General features: G+C 36.5%; 1 protein-coding gene across 5 annotated transcripts in view; it reads right to left on the reverse strand.

Moving 5' to 3' along the window:
* Positions 1-17,519, reverse strand: part of PHKA1 (phosphorylase kinase regulatory subunit alpha 1) — a 175,154-nt gene that overhangs the window by 33,791 nt on the left and 123,844 nt on the right. For 3 of the 5 annotated variants that reach the window (XM_018043848.1, XM_018043847.1, XM_018043849.1), the window contains exons 17-23: positions 16,344-16,422; positions 13,803-13,969; positions 11,330-11,506; positions 9,462-9,553; positions 8,955-9,094; positions 674-830; positions 136-215 (exon numbers count right to left, since the gene is read on the reverse strand). In XM_018043848.1, the coding sequence (XP_017899337.1) occupies positions 136-215; positions 674-830; positions 8,955-9,094; positions 9,462-9,553; positions 11,330-11,506; positions 13,803-13,969; positions 16,344-16,422 (892 nt within the window). The remainder of the gene's footprint in view (positions 1-135; positions 216-673; positions 831-8,954; positions 9,095-9,461; positions 9,554-11,329; positions 11,507-13,802; positions 13,970-16,343; positions 16,423-17,519) is intronic. The other 2 variants (XM_018043850.1, XM_018043851.1) reach the window with 1 other exon arrangement.

Genomic DNA, 17,519 nt, shown 5'->3' on the forward strand with positions numbered 1-17,519 from the left:
AGTCCCTGATAGAAGGTCACACACATAGGACATTATCATCCATTTGTAGATTAGGACAACAGAATTGTGGCCAGTCCTCACAGTTCCTTAAAATTTCAGAGAAGCTTGATCAAACCCAAACAAAACCATACTAACGCAGAGATGGTCTTCTCTCGAGGTTCTGGAGGGAGTCCCACTGTCAAATGTTTCTGATGGGAGAGAAGGTCTGTGCAGGCCTACAAATAAACAGTGTAACAGTATTACCCTTCACAGAATACCTCAGATTTCCATGAAAATTCCTCTTTACAGTCTAGAAACCTTTGCTCCCCCCTTAATTTAATGACACATCAGTCTTTTTCTTAGGAAATGCCATGAACATCAGAGAAGAGAGATTTCTATGAAGGTATTTTTATTTCCTAAGAGGTAGGATCTTTTAGTCTAGTGTAAATTCCTTCTTAAGATCTATGATTTTTATAGATTTTAACACCTCTATACGTCTACAGTTTATATGCTTTGGTATTAAATATTCGACACTCATAAAAGAAAGGTTAACTGATATCAGAAATTTTACGTGGGAAAAACAACAGTTCAAATGATTAGATGCTGTGGTGATTTCCTTAAAAAAACTTCAGAAACAATTTTTTAAAAAAGCACCTCCATTTAGATTTGATATAAATTTAAAAATTGATAGTACCTCATCGAGTGCTTCTACCTTCTTCCTTAAGATTCCGGAGATGTATCTGATTAGGCCCCAGTGACGAATTTCTCCAACTTTGCCATATAGCTCAGTAAGCAGCTCTCTGACTGTCATGCTCCCTTCATCATACAATCCAGTGTCCCAGTCAGGTCCTCTGAAATGTTAAAGGGAGGTCTACATTAATTATAAATAAAGCTACAGGCAACAATCTTTCATTTGTGTTATAATGAGTGTACCTGTTTTTGATAGGTCTCTCTCATTAGGAAATGAAAGTTATTTACTGTGAATTCTTATAAAAAAACTATTTTAATAGTCAGTACTGAAAGCCAAATATCTAGATAAGAATAAGTCTTAGTTTCAGTTGTGTTTTGACAAAATGCATTCTTTTACCCTCTCAATGGGCTTCAAGGTAGCTGAAATTAAAGTCAAAGATTTAATTTAACTATTGCAAGTTCAGAAAGTATGGTGCACTTAGGGAAGTAATGAAGAAGAAAAAATTTGCTTAGTTTTTTTTTTTTCTTTTATTTTTATTTTTTTTCTTTTATTTTTATTTTCATTTTTTTTTTAAATTTTTTATTTTTTTTAAATTTTAAAATCTTTAATTCTTACATGCGTTCCCTAAAAGATATACATCATATACATTATTGCTGTAAAAATTTATATAATGTAAGTCAACTGTAAAATACCATAAAAGATATAGAAAGTGTTATAAAATTGGGAATTTAATACATGATAAAAGGTAGATTATTTATTAAATGATGTTAAGACAAGTAGCCACTGGGGAAAAAGTTGAATCCATGCTTTGCACTGTACACCAAAATTCCAAATGTATCAAATTTAAATGTTAAAGTACTAAAAGAGATAGGGGAGAACTACTTTATTATTTCAGAAGCAAGAGGACTTTTAAACTGTGTACTTTATACCAGAAACCATAAAAGAAAGGTTGATACATTTATATATCACACATAAATATATATTTATATAAATACCAAAAACTCATTGCAAAAACCACTATAAGAAAAGTCATAGAACAAATTACAAACTGAGAAAAAATATTTCTAATTCATAGGCCAGTTCTCTAATATATAAAGAATTCCACTAAAAAACTACTAGAACTCATTGATGAATTCAGTAAAGTTGCAGGATACAAAATTAATATACATAAATCTACTGCATTTCTACAAACTGACAATAAAGTATCAGAAAGAGAAATTAAGATCAATATCATTTAAAATCATATCAAAAGAATAAAATAAAAATAAATCTAAGTAAGGAGATAAAAGACCTGTACTTGGAAAACTATAAGACACTGATGAAAGAAATTGAAGGTGACAAAAACAAATGAAAAGATATACTGTGTTCATGGATTGAAAGAATTAATATTGCTAATGTCACCATACTACCCAAGGCAATCTATAGATTCAATGCAATCCTTATCAAAATACCAATGGCATTTTTCACAGAACTAGGACAAATAATCCTAAAATTTGTATGGAAATACTAAAGACACTGAATGACCAAAATAATTTTAAAAAGAAAAAGCTGGAGGAATCATGTTCCCTGTCTTTGAACTATACTATAAAGCTATACTCTTCAAAGAAGTATGGTACTGGCACAAAGGCAGACACACAGACCAATGGAACAGAGTAGAGACCCCAGAAATAAAATTCACACTTATAATAATCAATACATGTTCAACAAAGGAGATAAGAATATACAATGGGAAAATACAGTCTCTTTAAACAAATGGTGTTGGGAAAACTGGACAGCTACTAATACATGCAAGAGAATCAAATTGTATTACTTTCCTATACCACATACAAAAGTAAACCCAAAATGGATTAAAGACTTAAATGTAAGACATGAAACCATAAAAATTCTAGAAGAAAACATAGGCAGTATGCTCTTTTGACACTGGTTTTAGCAATTTTTTTAAATTTTACTTTATTTTACTTTACAATACTGTATTGGTTTTGCCATACATCAACATGAATCTGCCACGGGTATACATGAGTTCCCAATCCTGAACCCCCTTTTTATTAGAGAATAGTTGCTTTTCAATGTTGTGTTAGTTTTTGCTGTACAGCAAAGTGAATCAGCTATATGTGTATGTGTATATATATATACAGACTTCCCTGGTGGCTCAGACAGTAAAGCGTCTGTCTACAATGTGGGAGAACTGGGTTCGATCCCTAGGTTGGGGAGATCCCCTGGAGAAGGAAATGGCAATCTACTCCAGGACTATTGCCTGGAAAATCCCATGGACAGAGGAGCCTGGTAGGCTACAGTCCATGGGGTCACAAAGAGTTGGACACGACTGAGTGACTTCACTCCACTTCACTTCATACATATATATATCTCCTGTCTTTTGGATTTCCTTCCCATTTAGGTCACCACAGAGCACTGAGTAGAGTTTCCTGAGCTATACATTAGGTTCTCAATAGTTATATCTTTTATACATAGCAGTGTATATATATCAACACCAATCTCCCAATTCATCCCACCATCCCTTCCCCTGTTGCCATCTCCTATTCAAGTGTGGATAAATAAGCAAATAAGACTACCTCAAAGTAAAAGTTTTGCACAGAGACAGAAACTGTCAAGAAAAAGTCTGTCTACTAAATAGAAGATTATTGTAAATGATATACACACGTCTCCTGTGTCTCCTGCATTGGCAAGTGGATTCTTTACCACTGAGCCACCTAGGAAGACCCACTTCAGTAGTATTCTTGCCTAAAATGTATAACCTAAATTTAATTATGAAGAAACATCAGATAAACCAAACTTTAGGGATATTCGGCAAAATAAATTGTCTGTATCCTTTAAAAATGTTAACAACAGCCATATTATCTTTTCTTTCTTCTCTGCTTCCACCAACATATGAACTCCTCTCTTATAAGGACCCTCACGATTATATCAGGCCCACCTTGATCAACCAGGATAATCTCCCCCAACTTAAGATTCTTTTTGAAAAAATTTATTTTAACTGGAAGGATAATTGTTAGTCTTCTGACCTCTGGGACTAAGATAATAAATCTACATTGTTTTAAATTTAAAAAAGTCAATAACATTAAAGATAGACTTAGGAACTGTTCCACATTAAAGGAGACAGGGGACATGTGAGAACTAAATGAAATTCATCATTTAGATTTTCTTTTGCTATAAAGACATTATTGGGACAGCCAACAAATCTTAGATATTTGTTGGACAACCAACAAAGCTGTACATTAGATAGTGGTATTATCTTAACATTAATTTTCTGATTTTGGCAATTGTACTGTGCTTATATAAGTGAATCCCTAGTCTTTAGGAAATACTCACTGAAGTATTAATATTTGGGGATAGAGAAGGATCGTGTTTGCACTTACTGTCAATGGTTCAGGAAAAATATGTGTGTGGTGGTGACAATGATGAGATGATGATGAAGAAGACAGGGAAGGATGAAAGGAGGGAGGGAGAGAGAGAGAAAGACAGAGATAGAGAAATATTAAAGCTCAGTGTGAACATTTGAGGGATCTGAGTGATGGATATCCAGAAATTCTTTTTTTGTATTATCTTTACAAGTTTTCTCTCTAAGTTTGTAATGGACAGAATGAAAATAAATAATATGAAAATAAGTGTTGTGATATCTCACAATCAGGGAAGATTCTTTTTATTCCTAGAGATCAGAGAAAGTTTCATGGAGGTGACAGATAATTCAGGCCTTGATATATGGCTAGAATTCCAACAAGCAGAGATGGGATGTGGTAAAGAAGAGTAGGCCAGACAGAGGAAAAAACATGAACCAAGGTCTGAAAGTAGTCATGTACAGGCTTTGGATATGATAAGCAATGGGCTGTTTTGGTGGGAGAATTCACACTCTGATGGGGGAGCAATGGTAGATAAAGGTTGAAAGTTATTATAGGTTTGATCACTGATTCCCAACTATAGTTGTGGTCATGTAGGGAGAGGCAGGGGGTGAGAAAGACTTGAAGATGATGACACAATTTCACATCTGGGTGACTGAAGCAACGATAATACCATGAAAAGCCAGACAGCAGTATATTTCTGGTAAAGACAGTGAATTTGACTTTAGACATGTTGAGTAAGAAGATATATAAAAATAAATTCCAAGTAGATCAAGAACTTAAATTTTTAAAAATTCTTGGAAGGAGATTCTCCCCATGTATGACAAGAAATCCAGAAACCAAAAAAGAAAATACTGATGTAGATTTGACTATATAAAATGAAATTTTTGCACAGAGAAAGGCATATGAACAAAGTTAAAAAGCAAATTATTTGGACAATATATCTACAACAAGTGTAGCAAAGAAAATACTAATATATGCTATCAATAAGAAAAATATAAATAACGCAATAGAAAGCAAAGTTTATGAAGAGACAATTCACAGAAGGAATACTAGTTAATAGCCATAGGAGACCCCATCTCCCAGTTTCTACTCAAATTCACAAAGGAATATTGGGCAGAATTCCAAGTGTATTAAAAGCCACACAGTACATCATACACAATCTACTCAAAAGGTTTGATATCACCTAGTTTTAGGGAGATTACAAGTTTCAATCAGATATTATGGTAAAGTTAGTATATACCAGATTAGATGAAGAAAATTCATGTGTTGGCAGCAGAAAAGTTGACAGTCAACCATGGATCATCTGACCTGACAGGAAAGCAGGAGTTTTTCAAGTCTTTGTTTGCCCAGCCCAACTACCCTGCTGAATCATCAGTTTTCATTCAAGCTACAGTCATTCTGTCCTTACCCCTTATCTCTTTTCACTTTCTCTATCTTTTCATTACTCTGCATTTAGTATTGTGCCTGGCACATAAGTACTCAGCTGATACTTTGTGAACAGAGTGCCTTACCTTAAAGGAAAAAGAAAGGAACAAAGGTATCAAAGTAATAATTCTCATGTGTTTTTCTGGTAGTAGCATATAACAAGTTTCAACAGTTGGTACATGGATAGCTTGTATGAAAGGGGTAGTCCCTCACAGCATCAGACTGTCAGGAGGCTTATGTAAGGCATAAGTTCTACCATCCACAGCAGGAGGAGGGCAAGGAAACTCCCAGGAAAGAGAGGAGGGGGTTACATGTCTAGGTATATACCTTAGTAGCACCACGAGGAGTTGCTAGGTTAGAAAGCTCTGAGTGCAGCAGTGGTTTGGGATACTCATGGCCTAGGGTTTATCTCCTATTAGCAGATGCAGGATGAATTTTGAGGAGGATGCAAAGCAGATAGGCCCTAAATGGTTTAAAATATGTTTGGGCTATTTTTAATAAAATTGGGTATGTAAAAATTCAACTTTGGTGCTGATGGGCTTTTCAGCTTCCTTGTTTACTCATTAAACACTATAATCTGATGGAAACAGCATAGGCACTGGAGTCAGACAGATCAAGGCACTTCATTATCAACTAGAGAGGCTGAAAGTCCCAGATCCTTACCTAGCCTTCTTTGACACTCTCTGCCAGTGGGGAAGGTGGAGCAGAAGTTGGAGCTTCCCATTCAGCCTTTGTTGACAGGAGTAGCACCACAGATTTTTCTCTGGGGCTTGGGTGGATTAAAGTGGTATTGTCTTAAAGATGTCTGTCTTGCTAGGGAGCCTTTTCTCTGGTCCTTTGTCTGGGAAAAATGGGTTTTCCTTAGGGTTTTTGTTGTCTGTGCTCACTGGTTGTCCTTTTTAGGCTGATGGCTTCTCCAGCACCCAATGAGGAACCAAAGAAAACCCGGGGATGTTACTACCCTGTCACTCTTCAATCTTGAGGTCCTTAGCCAATGTGCCTTCTTCTCTCTACCTTTCAACATCTTGTTACATTTGTTTTATAAATAATGTCCTCCTGTACTTAGCAGGAGGAACAGAGAGAAATGCATTTACTCTATTTTGTCTAGAACCAGCAATTTCACTGTGGTTACATTTAAAGAGATTCTTAAAGGCTACCCACTCCAGTATTCTGGCCTGGAGAATTCCAACGACTGTATGGTCCATGGGGTCACAAACAGTCAGACACGACTGAGTGACTTTCACTTTCACATTTTTTAGAAATAATACTGAAATATTTAGGGATAAAAAATCAGGAACAGAGTACACCAAGGCTGTATTTTGTCACCCTGCTTATTTAACTTCTATGCAGAGTACATCATGAGAAATGCTGGACTGGATGAAACAGAAGCTGGAATCAAGATTGCTGGGAGAAATACCAATAACCTCAGATGTGTAGATGACACTACCCTTATGGCAGAAAGTGAAGAAGAACTAAAGAGCCTCTTGATGAAAGTGAAAGAGGACAGTGAAAAAGTTGGCTTAAAGCTCAACATTCAGAAAACGAAGATCATGGCATCTGGTCCCATCACTTCATGGCAAATAGATGAGGAAACAATGGAAACAGAGAGAGACTTTATTTTGGGGGGCTCCAAAATCACTGCAGATGGTGACTGCAGCCATGAAATTAAAAGATGCTTGCTCCTTGGAAGGAAAGTTCTGACCAACCTAGACAGCATATTAAAAAGCAGAGACATTACTTTGCCAACAAAGGTCCGTCTAGTCAAAGCTATGATTTTTCCAGTAGTCATGTATGGATGTGAGAGTTGGACTATAAAGAGAGCTGAGCACCAAAGAACTGATGCTTTTGAACTGTGGTGTTGGAGAAGCCTGTTGAGAGTCCCTTGGACAGCAAGGAGATCCAACCAGTCCATCCTAAAGGAAATCAGTCCTGAATATTCACTGAAAGAACTGATGCAGAAGCTGAAACTCCAATACTTTGGCCACCTGATGTGAAGAACTGACTCATTGGGAAGACCCTGATGCTGGGAAAGATTGAAGGTGGGAGGAGAAGGGGACGACAGAGGATTAGATAGTTGGATGGCATCATTGACTCAATGGACATGGGTTTGAGTAGGCTCTGGGACAGGAAGTACTGGTGTGCTGCAGTCCATGGTGTCACAAAGAGTCAGACAAGACTGAGTGACTGAATTGAACTGACTTAGGGATAAAATGATAAAATGTTTGGTATCCTCTTCAAAATAATCCAGGAAGAGAGAATGAGAATATAGATGGAACAAGATTAATCATGTGTTTATAGTTGTTCAGGATAGGAGATAGGTCTAAAAGTATTCATCACACTATTCTCTCTACTTTTGTATAAGTTTCAGCATTTCTAGCATCAAAGTTACTCTCCCTCCTCTGTTAAGGATGGGTTGGAAGAGAACTAGATCAAAGCAGAAAGTTGTTAGGAAGCTCTAGGGAAAGACAAAGGCCTGAATGAAGACAGCAACAGTAGAAATGCAGAAGACAGATATTTAGAGATAAAACTGGACAGACTTGATGATTAACTGGATATGGGGAGAAGACTTGATGATTAGGTAAGTGTTAGTTCCAACAACAGAGATGGAGAATTGACTCATAGAATGGAGTCATAGAAGTGAATCCATTTTTGATGTTCGATTGTTGACTGCTTTCAAATTGTACAACTTCCCTTTCCTTTCCAGCCTCCATCTGGGCAAGTTGATAAGAAAATCTGAGTGTTATCTCTTTGGTGCCATTGAGAACAAACCCTCATCCAAGCCTCACCTCCGTATCAAAATAAAATTCCAAATCCAGCCTCATTCTTGCTTTATAAGGGCCAACTTGACAGCCTGTTCCTCTGTCCACAGAAAGTTTCATTATGTAGGTAATAAACATTTCACACCCTTCTGGTATGTGTGTGGCATCATCAGTCTCGATATCCAAACCAAATTAGGGGAGGGTGGGGGTCAATCCTTCCTCTTCAGGGTGTTAACAACATGAATAAATGAGGAAGAACAGGTTATTTTGTTGGGGGTTCTGGGAGGACAGGAGAAAGGAGTTCAGTTTGGGCATACTGAGTTAGAGGTACTTAGATAAGATGTACTTCGCAGAGGGTGCCTGACACATAGCAAACACTCACTAATGCTAGTTTCATTTTCCTGTAAGCCTCCATATTCTTACTTCTTACTTACAAATTTATTTACCTGTAGATTTTTTTTTAAATAATGGAGGCTTATGTGATTAGTGACTTACTATGGACCAGGCATTGTATTAGAGACTGTAGATATTTTATTCTGTTTTAATCTATATAACAATTCTATGAGGTATGCATAATCTAAATTTCAAAAATGAGGACAATTGAGACTTTGAAGTTATACAGCAAGTAGGTTGCAAAACTACTCAAATCTGCATCAGTGAGACTCCAAAGCTGTGCTGTATTTACTATACTATAATTCCTTTCTACACAAACATGAAAGTAGATTGATAATTTCCACAACTTACTTCATAGTATATAGCATGTAGAGGATATCAGCTTGCTCTTGTAAGCTGGAGGTCTCTTTTAACTGTAAAACCAGTGCTTTGAAGTCCACTTCCCCAGACTGGTCTCTAGGAAGATGTATTTCTACACCAACAGAGGGAACCTTTAGTTTGAGAAAAGACAAACAGACAAACAAAAATTCCGCAAGTGCTTACCTTAAGTAATGCCCTAGAGTGTTGATCTTTTCACCTCTAAAACTTTCCCATAAGAGTTCCCTAAATTTTGACAAAAAGTAAAGCAAAAACAATGACACCTTCAGAATGTATGCTACAGCAATCCAGTTTTCTTAACTCTGACTAGAAATACTTACCATTTAAAAAGTGAACTAAAAAGGACATATATCTTCACCACGGTGGCATTTTCCTTACTGCTAGTTACTAGCAGAAACCATAATGGCTAGTTCTATCATTTTCTGTAAGAATGGTAGTTTTGCAAAAAAGGTGATAGAAATATCTCCTGTGTAAATTTACCTGGTCCTCTTGTTGGGGATGAGATGAATCAAGTAAGTTGAGTGAAGGCCGGGAAGCCTGAAATATCTTCGTAGGAAGATACATATGGACATCTGCAAGAGGTTGACATTTATGGAAAAGCTTAGATAATTGAGAGATTAATAAAAATGCACAGTTGATCTCAACAGTGAAGTTACATATGGTTAGTTCCTTATGGAACAAGAAAGGGAAATTTACTCTTTCTTGGTAATTGCAAAGAAAAGATACATGAAGGTCAGATAAATCAATGGATATTTGATCAATTAATAAACATATTTTGAATAGAATATCTAGAATTATAGCATCAGCTAGACATATAAGATGTTAAATCCTATGAAGGTAATCAATACCACAATGGAGCTATTACTGATACTTTAAAAGAATACAGATATAAGAGAAAGAACCCAGTTACATTTTATATTTTCCAGATTCTCCTAGGAGAATATCTGGCAGCTAGCAGTTAGAATTCCTTGAGAATAGATAAATGAATGACCCTATCTAGGAAATAAAAAAATGTAGTGGCTGATCAACTTTGAGATATTTTAAGATTTTTACTTACAGTTCATTGTTGAAATACTTACCATAACCTCTAAGGAGAGATTTTCTTGCCATTTTTGCCATTTTACAGATACAGAAAGAGAGATATAGAGCCCAAATAACTGTTTAAGCAAGTAAGTAGCAGAGCTGGGAATTAAGCTCAAGTTTCCTAATTCACAATCTAGAAGTATAACTTAACAAAGCTGAAGTCTTTGCATAAGCTCTTTGTCAAGGAAGCATAGGCAAATGCTATATATGCTAAGATTTTCCCTTTTCCAATTGTTAAATGATTCTCCAGTGATCATGTTTAATATTTTTGGTTAGTAATGGTCAATAAAATTTTAGACAGTAAAAGCATGCATCTCTTTCTTGTCATCTGTGAAATGTTAATATTTAGGTCCTCTAGGTGTGGCCAGTGAACCCTTCTGTTCCTTCACATGCAGCTACCAGACAGGTACTGAACACTCTTAGGAGCTATGACTACTTCTGGCAATGTGTACTAGAAAAGACATCCTCCACTGCAGACACTACTGAGGAAGGGTAGTGATCCGGGGAGAAGAATGGCAAAGTTGTCAAATAATGATAATGTAGTTGACAAACAGCTCTATACTGCTGAAACAACTGACTGTATAAGTTACAGCTGGCTTAAGGAGCCAGATGTAGCTTACTAAAGGCAGAATATTTCCCTTTCATTGCAAGACTATCTTGTAATGGTCTGTAATGCTTTCTCTTTAAACAAAATTATTTCCAATTAGTAAATTTTCCAAAGGATGAAAAAATTCTTTTCACATTTTAATACTTTGATGTTAAAACTGAATATGCTCCACACCTCTTGTTCTGTCTCTTCCTTCTATGTAACTGGATAAACCAGACTACCTAGCACTATACTATAGCAAAAAGTGAAAAAGTGAGTGTTGGTCACTCAATCATGTCTGACTCTTTGCAACCCCATGGACTATAGCCTGTCAAGCTCTGCTGTCCATGGAATTCTCCAGGCAAGAACACTGGAGTGGGTAGCCATTCCCTTCTCCAGGGGATCTTCCTGGCCCAGGGACTGAACTGGGCTCACCTCTGTCCAGGTGGATTTTTTACCATCTGAGCCACTAGGGAAGCCCTATCTATAGCAAAAGGATACCCAATTATTAATTTCACAAATATTTGAGCATCTAATATATTCTAGGTGCTGTTTGAGATGCTGAGGATAATGCAGTGAACAAAATAAAGTTCCTGCTTACACTGTAATAAACACCCACTCCCATCCTGGGCTCAACATCATCCTGTTCCTGACTCCAGTGAGTCATGGCATTACTCACTCTGTACATGCAGCTCCTTGGCCTTGGTCACCAAGGACATTAAATCGCAGGTTGTTTGCACAGCAGTTCGGAACCGATTTAGCCCTCCCTTCTGTGAGGTAGGGGCTAGTTTAGGATGGGCAGCAGTGTGTGCCAAAAGGTGATCTAAATAACGAGCAACTTCATCACCAGAGTGAGCTGCAAGGTTAGTGGGGATAGGGGGGAGAGAAAAATAAATATTTTAGTAACTTCACAGTCTACACCACCAAACAGAATGACTGGCTCCTGTGCCCACATTACAGCACCAGAAACATGTTGTTTTAGCTCACGGGGTAAGAAAAAGTTTGTGATCATTTCACAATCTTTACTATTCAGAAACCATGACCGCTTACCAGGTTCCACCTATTCCTCAACCTTGTTGAGATAATACTACTTTTAGGTCCTGTGAAAGTAGTATGAGATTATTATAGGCAAGGTGGAGCATTTCATGATCTGTGTATGTGTATGTGATGGTAATGTTGGTGGCAGTGGAGGAGGAGGAGAAGGAGGAGAAGGAGGAGTAGAACAGGGCCCTTTGAATCTCACTGGTATGAGGAAACTTGTGGAGAAGGGCAAAAATCTTCCACTTAACATGGAGCCTAGCTGAAAACAGATTCCACAAATGGCAGCTACTATGGCTAAAAAAAAAGGAAAAAACCCACCAATCTCCATGTGGCACTGGTACCAAAAGAACTACTGACCACATGTTGGTCTTTTTAGTCACTGCCTTCATTTATTAATCCAATATTTATTGTCCACAATGGACCAGGTGGTGTACTAGGTGCTGAGGTTTCAGTGGTGAAGAAGACAAATATGGTCCTTATTCTCTGGGGTTCTCCCTCTGCCCTACACCTTCTGTAACATTATCTCTGATTATGGATAATAGAAACAAAAAAACTATATTCTGTGGATGTTTAACATTTTGGATTTTACATGAACGTTTATAGTTGGAAAAGCCCAGTGTTTGGATCAATACTGAAGTTTGCTATATCAATCATGCATCATCTGGATTTTGGTCATCTTTGGGGATTTCTCCAGTTGTATTTCTGTTTTCTGATGTGACTAATGGGAACTAGCAAAGCTGCAAGAGTGGAACTCACACTCAGTGACATCTTAATGACAAATAATATAACCTTGATTACAATCTAGACACTTGAATGGAGGATTATGAAGAATACGGTAGGGATGGCAGGCAATAGACATGTCCACTGTGAGGCCACCAATGAGTAAACCCAGACAGAGGAAAGTGACTAAGATTGCATAATATCAAACTTAATAAAACATATCATTAAAGAGATATATTTAAGAAAGTAATCTGAGAGAATGAGTGTTACAGATATAAATTACAACTACCTATGGAATAGCAAACAACATCAGTATATGATCAAAATAATGATTTTCAAAATATATGGTTGTCAAATATCTCAGTTTATGCCAAGATAGATATCATGACTTTGGATATTACTGATAACATGAAATAACCTTGTATTTAATGTACTCTTCAAACAAAGAAATTCATACTATTTCGATCTTATGAAAACAGTGAATTAAATGGTACTTAGGTGAGTATATGCTGAACCCAAGTGAGAAAACAGTCCTTCTGACTGCTAGTGTGCTGGTTTATTGTATATAAGATTATGCTTGCTAGCTCATTGAGGAAAGCTAATTTATTTATTTTTTTCTTCTTTTCAACATACCACTATTAAGATGAAGAAATTGGCTACCTTAACATACAAGTTAACAGGCAAATATCCAGACACAGAAAGTAGGCAGACCATGTTTTACATAATTAAAACAATAATTCATTCCCATCAGCCCTTTCTCTCTTTGGGATTCAAAATAATGTAATGCTTGCCCTGCCTAGGTCAGCATTTTAATACTTAAAGTGTTTTTCAGGCATTTTAAATTTATTCCCTCACGATACTATCTCACTATATCATCTTTGTATGCCTGGAAGGCAATTAGATTTTATTCTGCTTTATGCAATAGGCATACAAAATCAGTTTTTTCAAACTATAGAGACCTTCCCAGAGTTTCTGATGTGTCCCTGTAATATTCTATATAACCCTAATGGAATTTCATATTTTTGCACTTTTTAATGTCAAAAAGCAGTATGTATATGCTTGTTTTCCTACTATATACTTGATTAAATATCTCTCACTCACCACTGCTTCCATCTATTTTTAAAGCACCAGTATTTTATGTACCTGGGAGAGAAGTCTCTCCTAACCTTAATAAGGGATAGTCCAACTCTATACTCCACAATCACCATAGGGATATTAGACCAGAAACCAAAGGTAAGTAGAAGTATGAAAAGTGAAGCCAAACAATAGTAGAAATCTAGGTGTATTAAACAGGAATGAGACTGCTGGCAGTGAGAAATATTAAGGAGGATGCTCAATAATATTTTGTGTTCTTGTCCAGCAAAGCCAGTGACTTTATGAAGCCTCCTTACCATTACGGGATAAACCATAGCCATTAATCCAGTCACCAGATTCCAGCTCATTATCATAGTCATCATAATCTTCACTGTACAGTTTACCCTCAGGTCCAGGGTCCATGAAGCTCAAATGTGTGCAACAAGATGTTGTCAAAAACTCTGACAATTTACCTGTTTGAATCCTGAAAAGAGGGTAAATAAAACACAGAAAATCAGAGGAAATTCTTTTTAAAACAACACAGTTTAGCAGGAAAAAAAATACCTGAAATGTTTTGTTGGGGGATTACTAACATTTATACATTAGTACAAATTTTTTAAAGTGAAAATTTACAGCCCTCCTAGACATTGTGTAGTATAGGTTAGGGTACCATGTTAATAAAGACTACAATTATGGGTTCACAATCCACCAGCAGATCAGTTTTTCTGTCTTACACTGCCACACACTGTGTTGTTAACTATGCTGAACATGTGGCCCAAATTTCCATTAGCTGCAAGATAAGCTAGGACAGAATGAAGATAAAATATCTCAAATTTGTCATATCATTTCAAAAAATACTCAAAAAGACCATTTTGAAAAGAAAAAACAGTATCTGACAATTTTAAGAATTATAGTAGATTATAAATTATATTCCTCCCTACTTATAAAGCCAATTGCAAAACTCAAACCCAAAGGGAAACCCAATAGTACTGATTTTTAAAAGACGTCCAACTTGAGGGGGCTCCCAATGACCAGATCTTAATATGAACATTGAAATAAACAGTGGAATGGAGCATGACATAAGAATAAACTAAGAATCTATAACTATGCTGGCAATAAAACTACAAAATAAGTGGGGTATGGGGAGCTTTTAAAAAATTTATTTTTAACAGAAAGATTCCAATTAGTACATGTGCAAAGAATGATAGAAACACAGAATTTTACAACCACATTTTACAAAACACAGTCATTTTACAACCACATTAATAATAACTGATTCATCAATGGAAGCTAAAGTCATTTAGTCAAAGACTGTTAGAGAAAGGATAACGGAGTCTTGAGTGGAAGATTATGAAGAATATGGAGAGAAGCACTCTCCTCATGGAAGGGCTGGCAATCAATAGACACATCAATTGTGAGGTCACCAATGAGTAAACCTAGACAGAGGAAAGTGACTCGATACCATTTTAACCAAATCAAGAGGCATTCTGCAAAATAACTGACCTTTCTTCAAAACTACAGTGAAAATTGTCATGAAATATTAATAAAAGGTTGAGGGATTGTTCTAGATTAAAAGACATCAAAGAGATATAATAACTAAAATACAGTGAGTGACTTTTCATTGGATCTGGAGCAGGAACAAAGCTATGGGAAAACATTATTGAGACAACTGGGTAATTTTGAATATGAACTCTATAATAGATTCATATCAATATTAAAAGTTCTGAGTGTGCTGATTATATTGTCATCATTTATGAGAATGCCCTCTTTCTTAGAAGACAGAGACAAGTATTTAGGGTTGAAGAGTCATGATATCTCTAATTCTCACACACTTTAGCAAAAAAATGTGTGTGTGCACAGATGTATGTGTGAGACAGGGAGAAGGATAAGGAACAAGGGAGTAAGGGAGGGAGCGTAGGAAGGAAGGGAGAGAGACAACACACAAATGGGACAGATGTTAATAACAGGTGAGTCGAGGGAGGGTATATAGTATTCAATAAGATTCTTGCACATCTGTGTCTACTTAAAATTTTTCAAAATAAAAACTTAGGGAAAAAAAAAAGAAAAACAGAATTGAATAGTCCAACAACCTTCTTTTCTCCCTCCTTCCTTCCATTTTTCCTTCCTTCCAGAGTAAGTTTCCTGACCCGCTGAATTTATGGGGTATAGCCAAAGAACAGGGTGAGGAAAAATTCCAACTCTTCTCTGTAATATTAAATTCCTTGATTCAATCTATCAAATACCAGGCCTTCGGAATATGATGGGTACATGTTGTTAAAAGACACAGAGTCATCATTGCCATCTTTCTAAATTCCATATATATGTGTTAGTATACTGTATTGGTGTTTTTCTTTCTGGCTTACTTCACTCTGTATAATCGGCTCGAGTTTTATCCATCTCATTAGAACTGATTCAAATGTATTCTTTTTAATGGCTGAGTAATACTCCATTGTGTATATGTACCACAGCTTTCTTATCCATTCATCTGAGGGAGAGGGAGAGGGTGGGATGATTTGGGAGAATGGCATTGAAATATGTATACTATCATGTAGGAAACGAATTGCCAGTCTATGTCCGATGCAGGATACAGCATGCTTGGGGCTGGTGCACGGGGATGACCCAGGAAAATGTTATGGGGAGGGAGGTGGGAGGGGGGTTCATGTTTGGGAACGCATGTACACCCGTGGTGGATTCATGTCAATGTATGGCAAAACCAATACAGTATTGTAAAGTAAAATAAAGTAAAAATAAAAATTAAAAAAAAAAGACACAGAGAAAGGCATCACCAGTTTACCATTACTATACCCAGCATTCAAACGCCATTACATTTCACTAAAGAGTGCGTAGAGGTCACATACCTTGCCCCACCAAAATATCCATCCTGCATTTTTCGGAGTGCTGCCAGGATACTTGAATTCAAGCTGGTTCCATCTTCATCTTAAAGAGAATTTTAAAACAATCTTTGTGGTCTTAACTTTGAAATAAAGGAAATCCTTCAATTATTTCAAACCAACTTTCTGGTGGTAATGGTACAAATGAGACAATCCTCATTGACCATTCTCTATTTCAACAATTCATCTGAGAGCCAATAAAGCTGCAGAATGGGAAATGGTAAAGGATGATGACCAAGAGATGAGACTTCCTCAAAAAAGACAGCATCTTATTTATTATAAGTACTTAGCACATTGCCTGATTGCAGAGCATGGAATGACTACTGAATGCTGACAAAAATAACAGCAACAATTTGTTGAATGCTATGTGCCAAGTTGGAGAAGGCACTGGCACCCCACTCCAGTACTCTTGCCTGGAAAATCCCATGGACGGTGGAGCCTGGTAGGCTGTAGTCCATGGGGTTGTGAAGAGTCGGACACGACTGAGCGACTTGACTTTCACTTTTCACTTTCATGCATTGGAGAAGGAAATGGCAACCCACTCCAGTGTTCTTGCCTGGAGAATCCCAGGGACAGAGGAGCCTGGTGGGCTGCTGTCTATGTGGTCGCACAGAGTTGGACACGACTGATGTGACTTAGCAGCAGGAGCAGCAGCATGTGCCAAGTACTGCACTGAACATTTTATGTATTATCTCGTCCAATGAACCTTAGTTTATGTGTGTGTATGTGTGTTGGCATAAAAAATACTTAGAATGCTAACAATTATCTGATTTTATGTGAAGGGATTATACTACATATATTCTTTTGTGATCCAATTTTTCTAACTTATTCTTTGTAAAAGCTAAAAATGATTCCATAAGAGACACTTAGACTGTTGTGTTATAAGCAACACTGTGATGCAATTTTTCTATTGTTTCCTCAGGATAAACTCTTACAAGTAAAACTGTTAGAGCAAGGAAACACAAAAACTTTTATAGATTGCCAAATTACACAATAAAAAGTTGTGCCAATATTGCCACCATCAGTATATAAAGTGATTGTATCCCCATATCTATAACAATAATGGCATTGATAATCTTTTTAATTCTTGCTTATCTGATACATTAAAATGACATTGTTTCAATTTTATTACTAGTAAGATTA

The sequence above is a fragment of the Capra hircus genome (genome assembly GCF_001704415.2).
Source record: "Capra hircus breed San Clemente chromosome X unlocalized genomic scaffold, ASM170441v1, whole genome shotgun sequence".
Lineage (NCBI taxonomy): Eukaryota > Metazoa > Chordata > Mammalia > Artiodactyla > Bovidae > Capra > Capra hircus.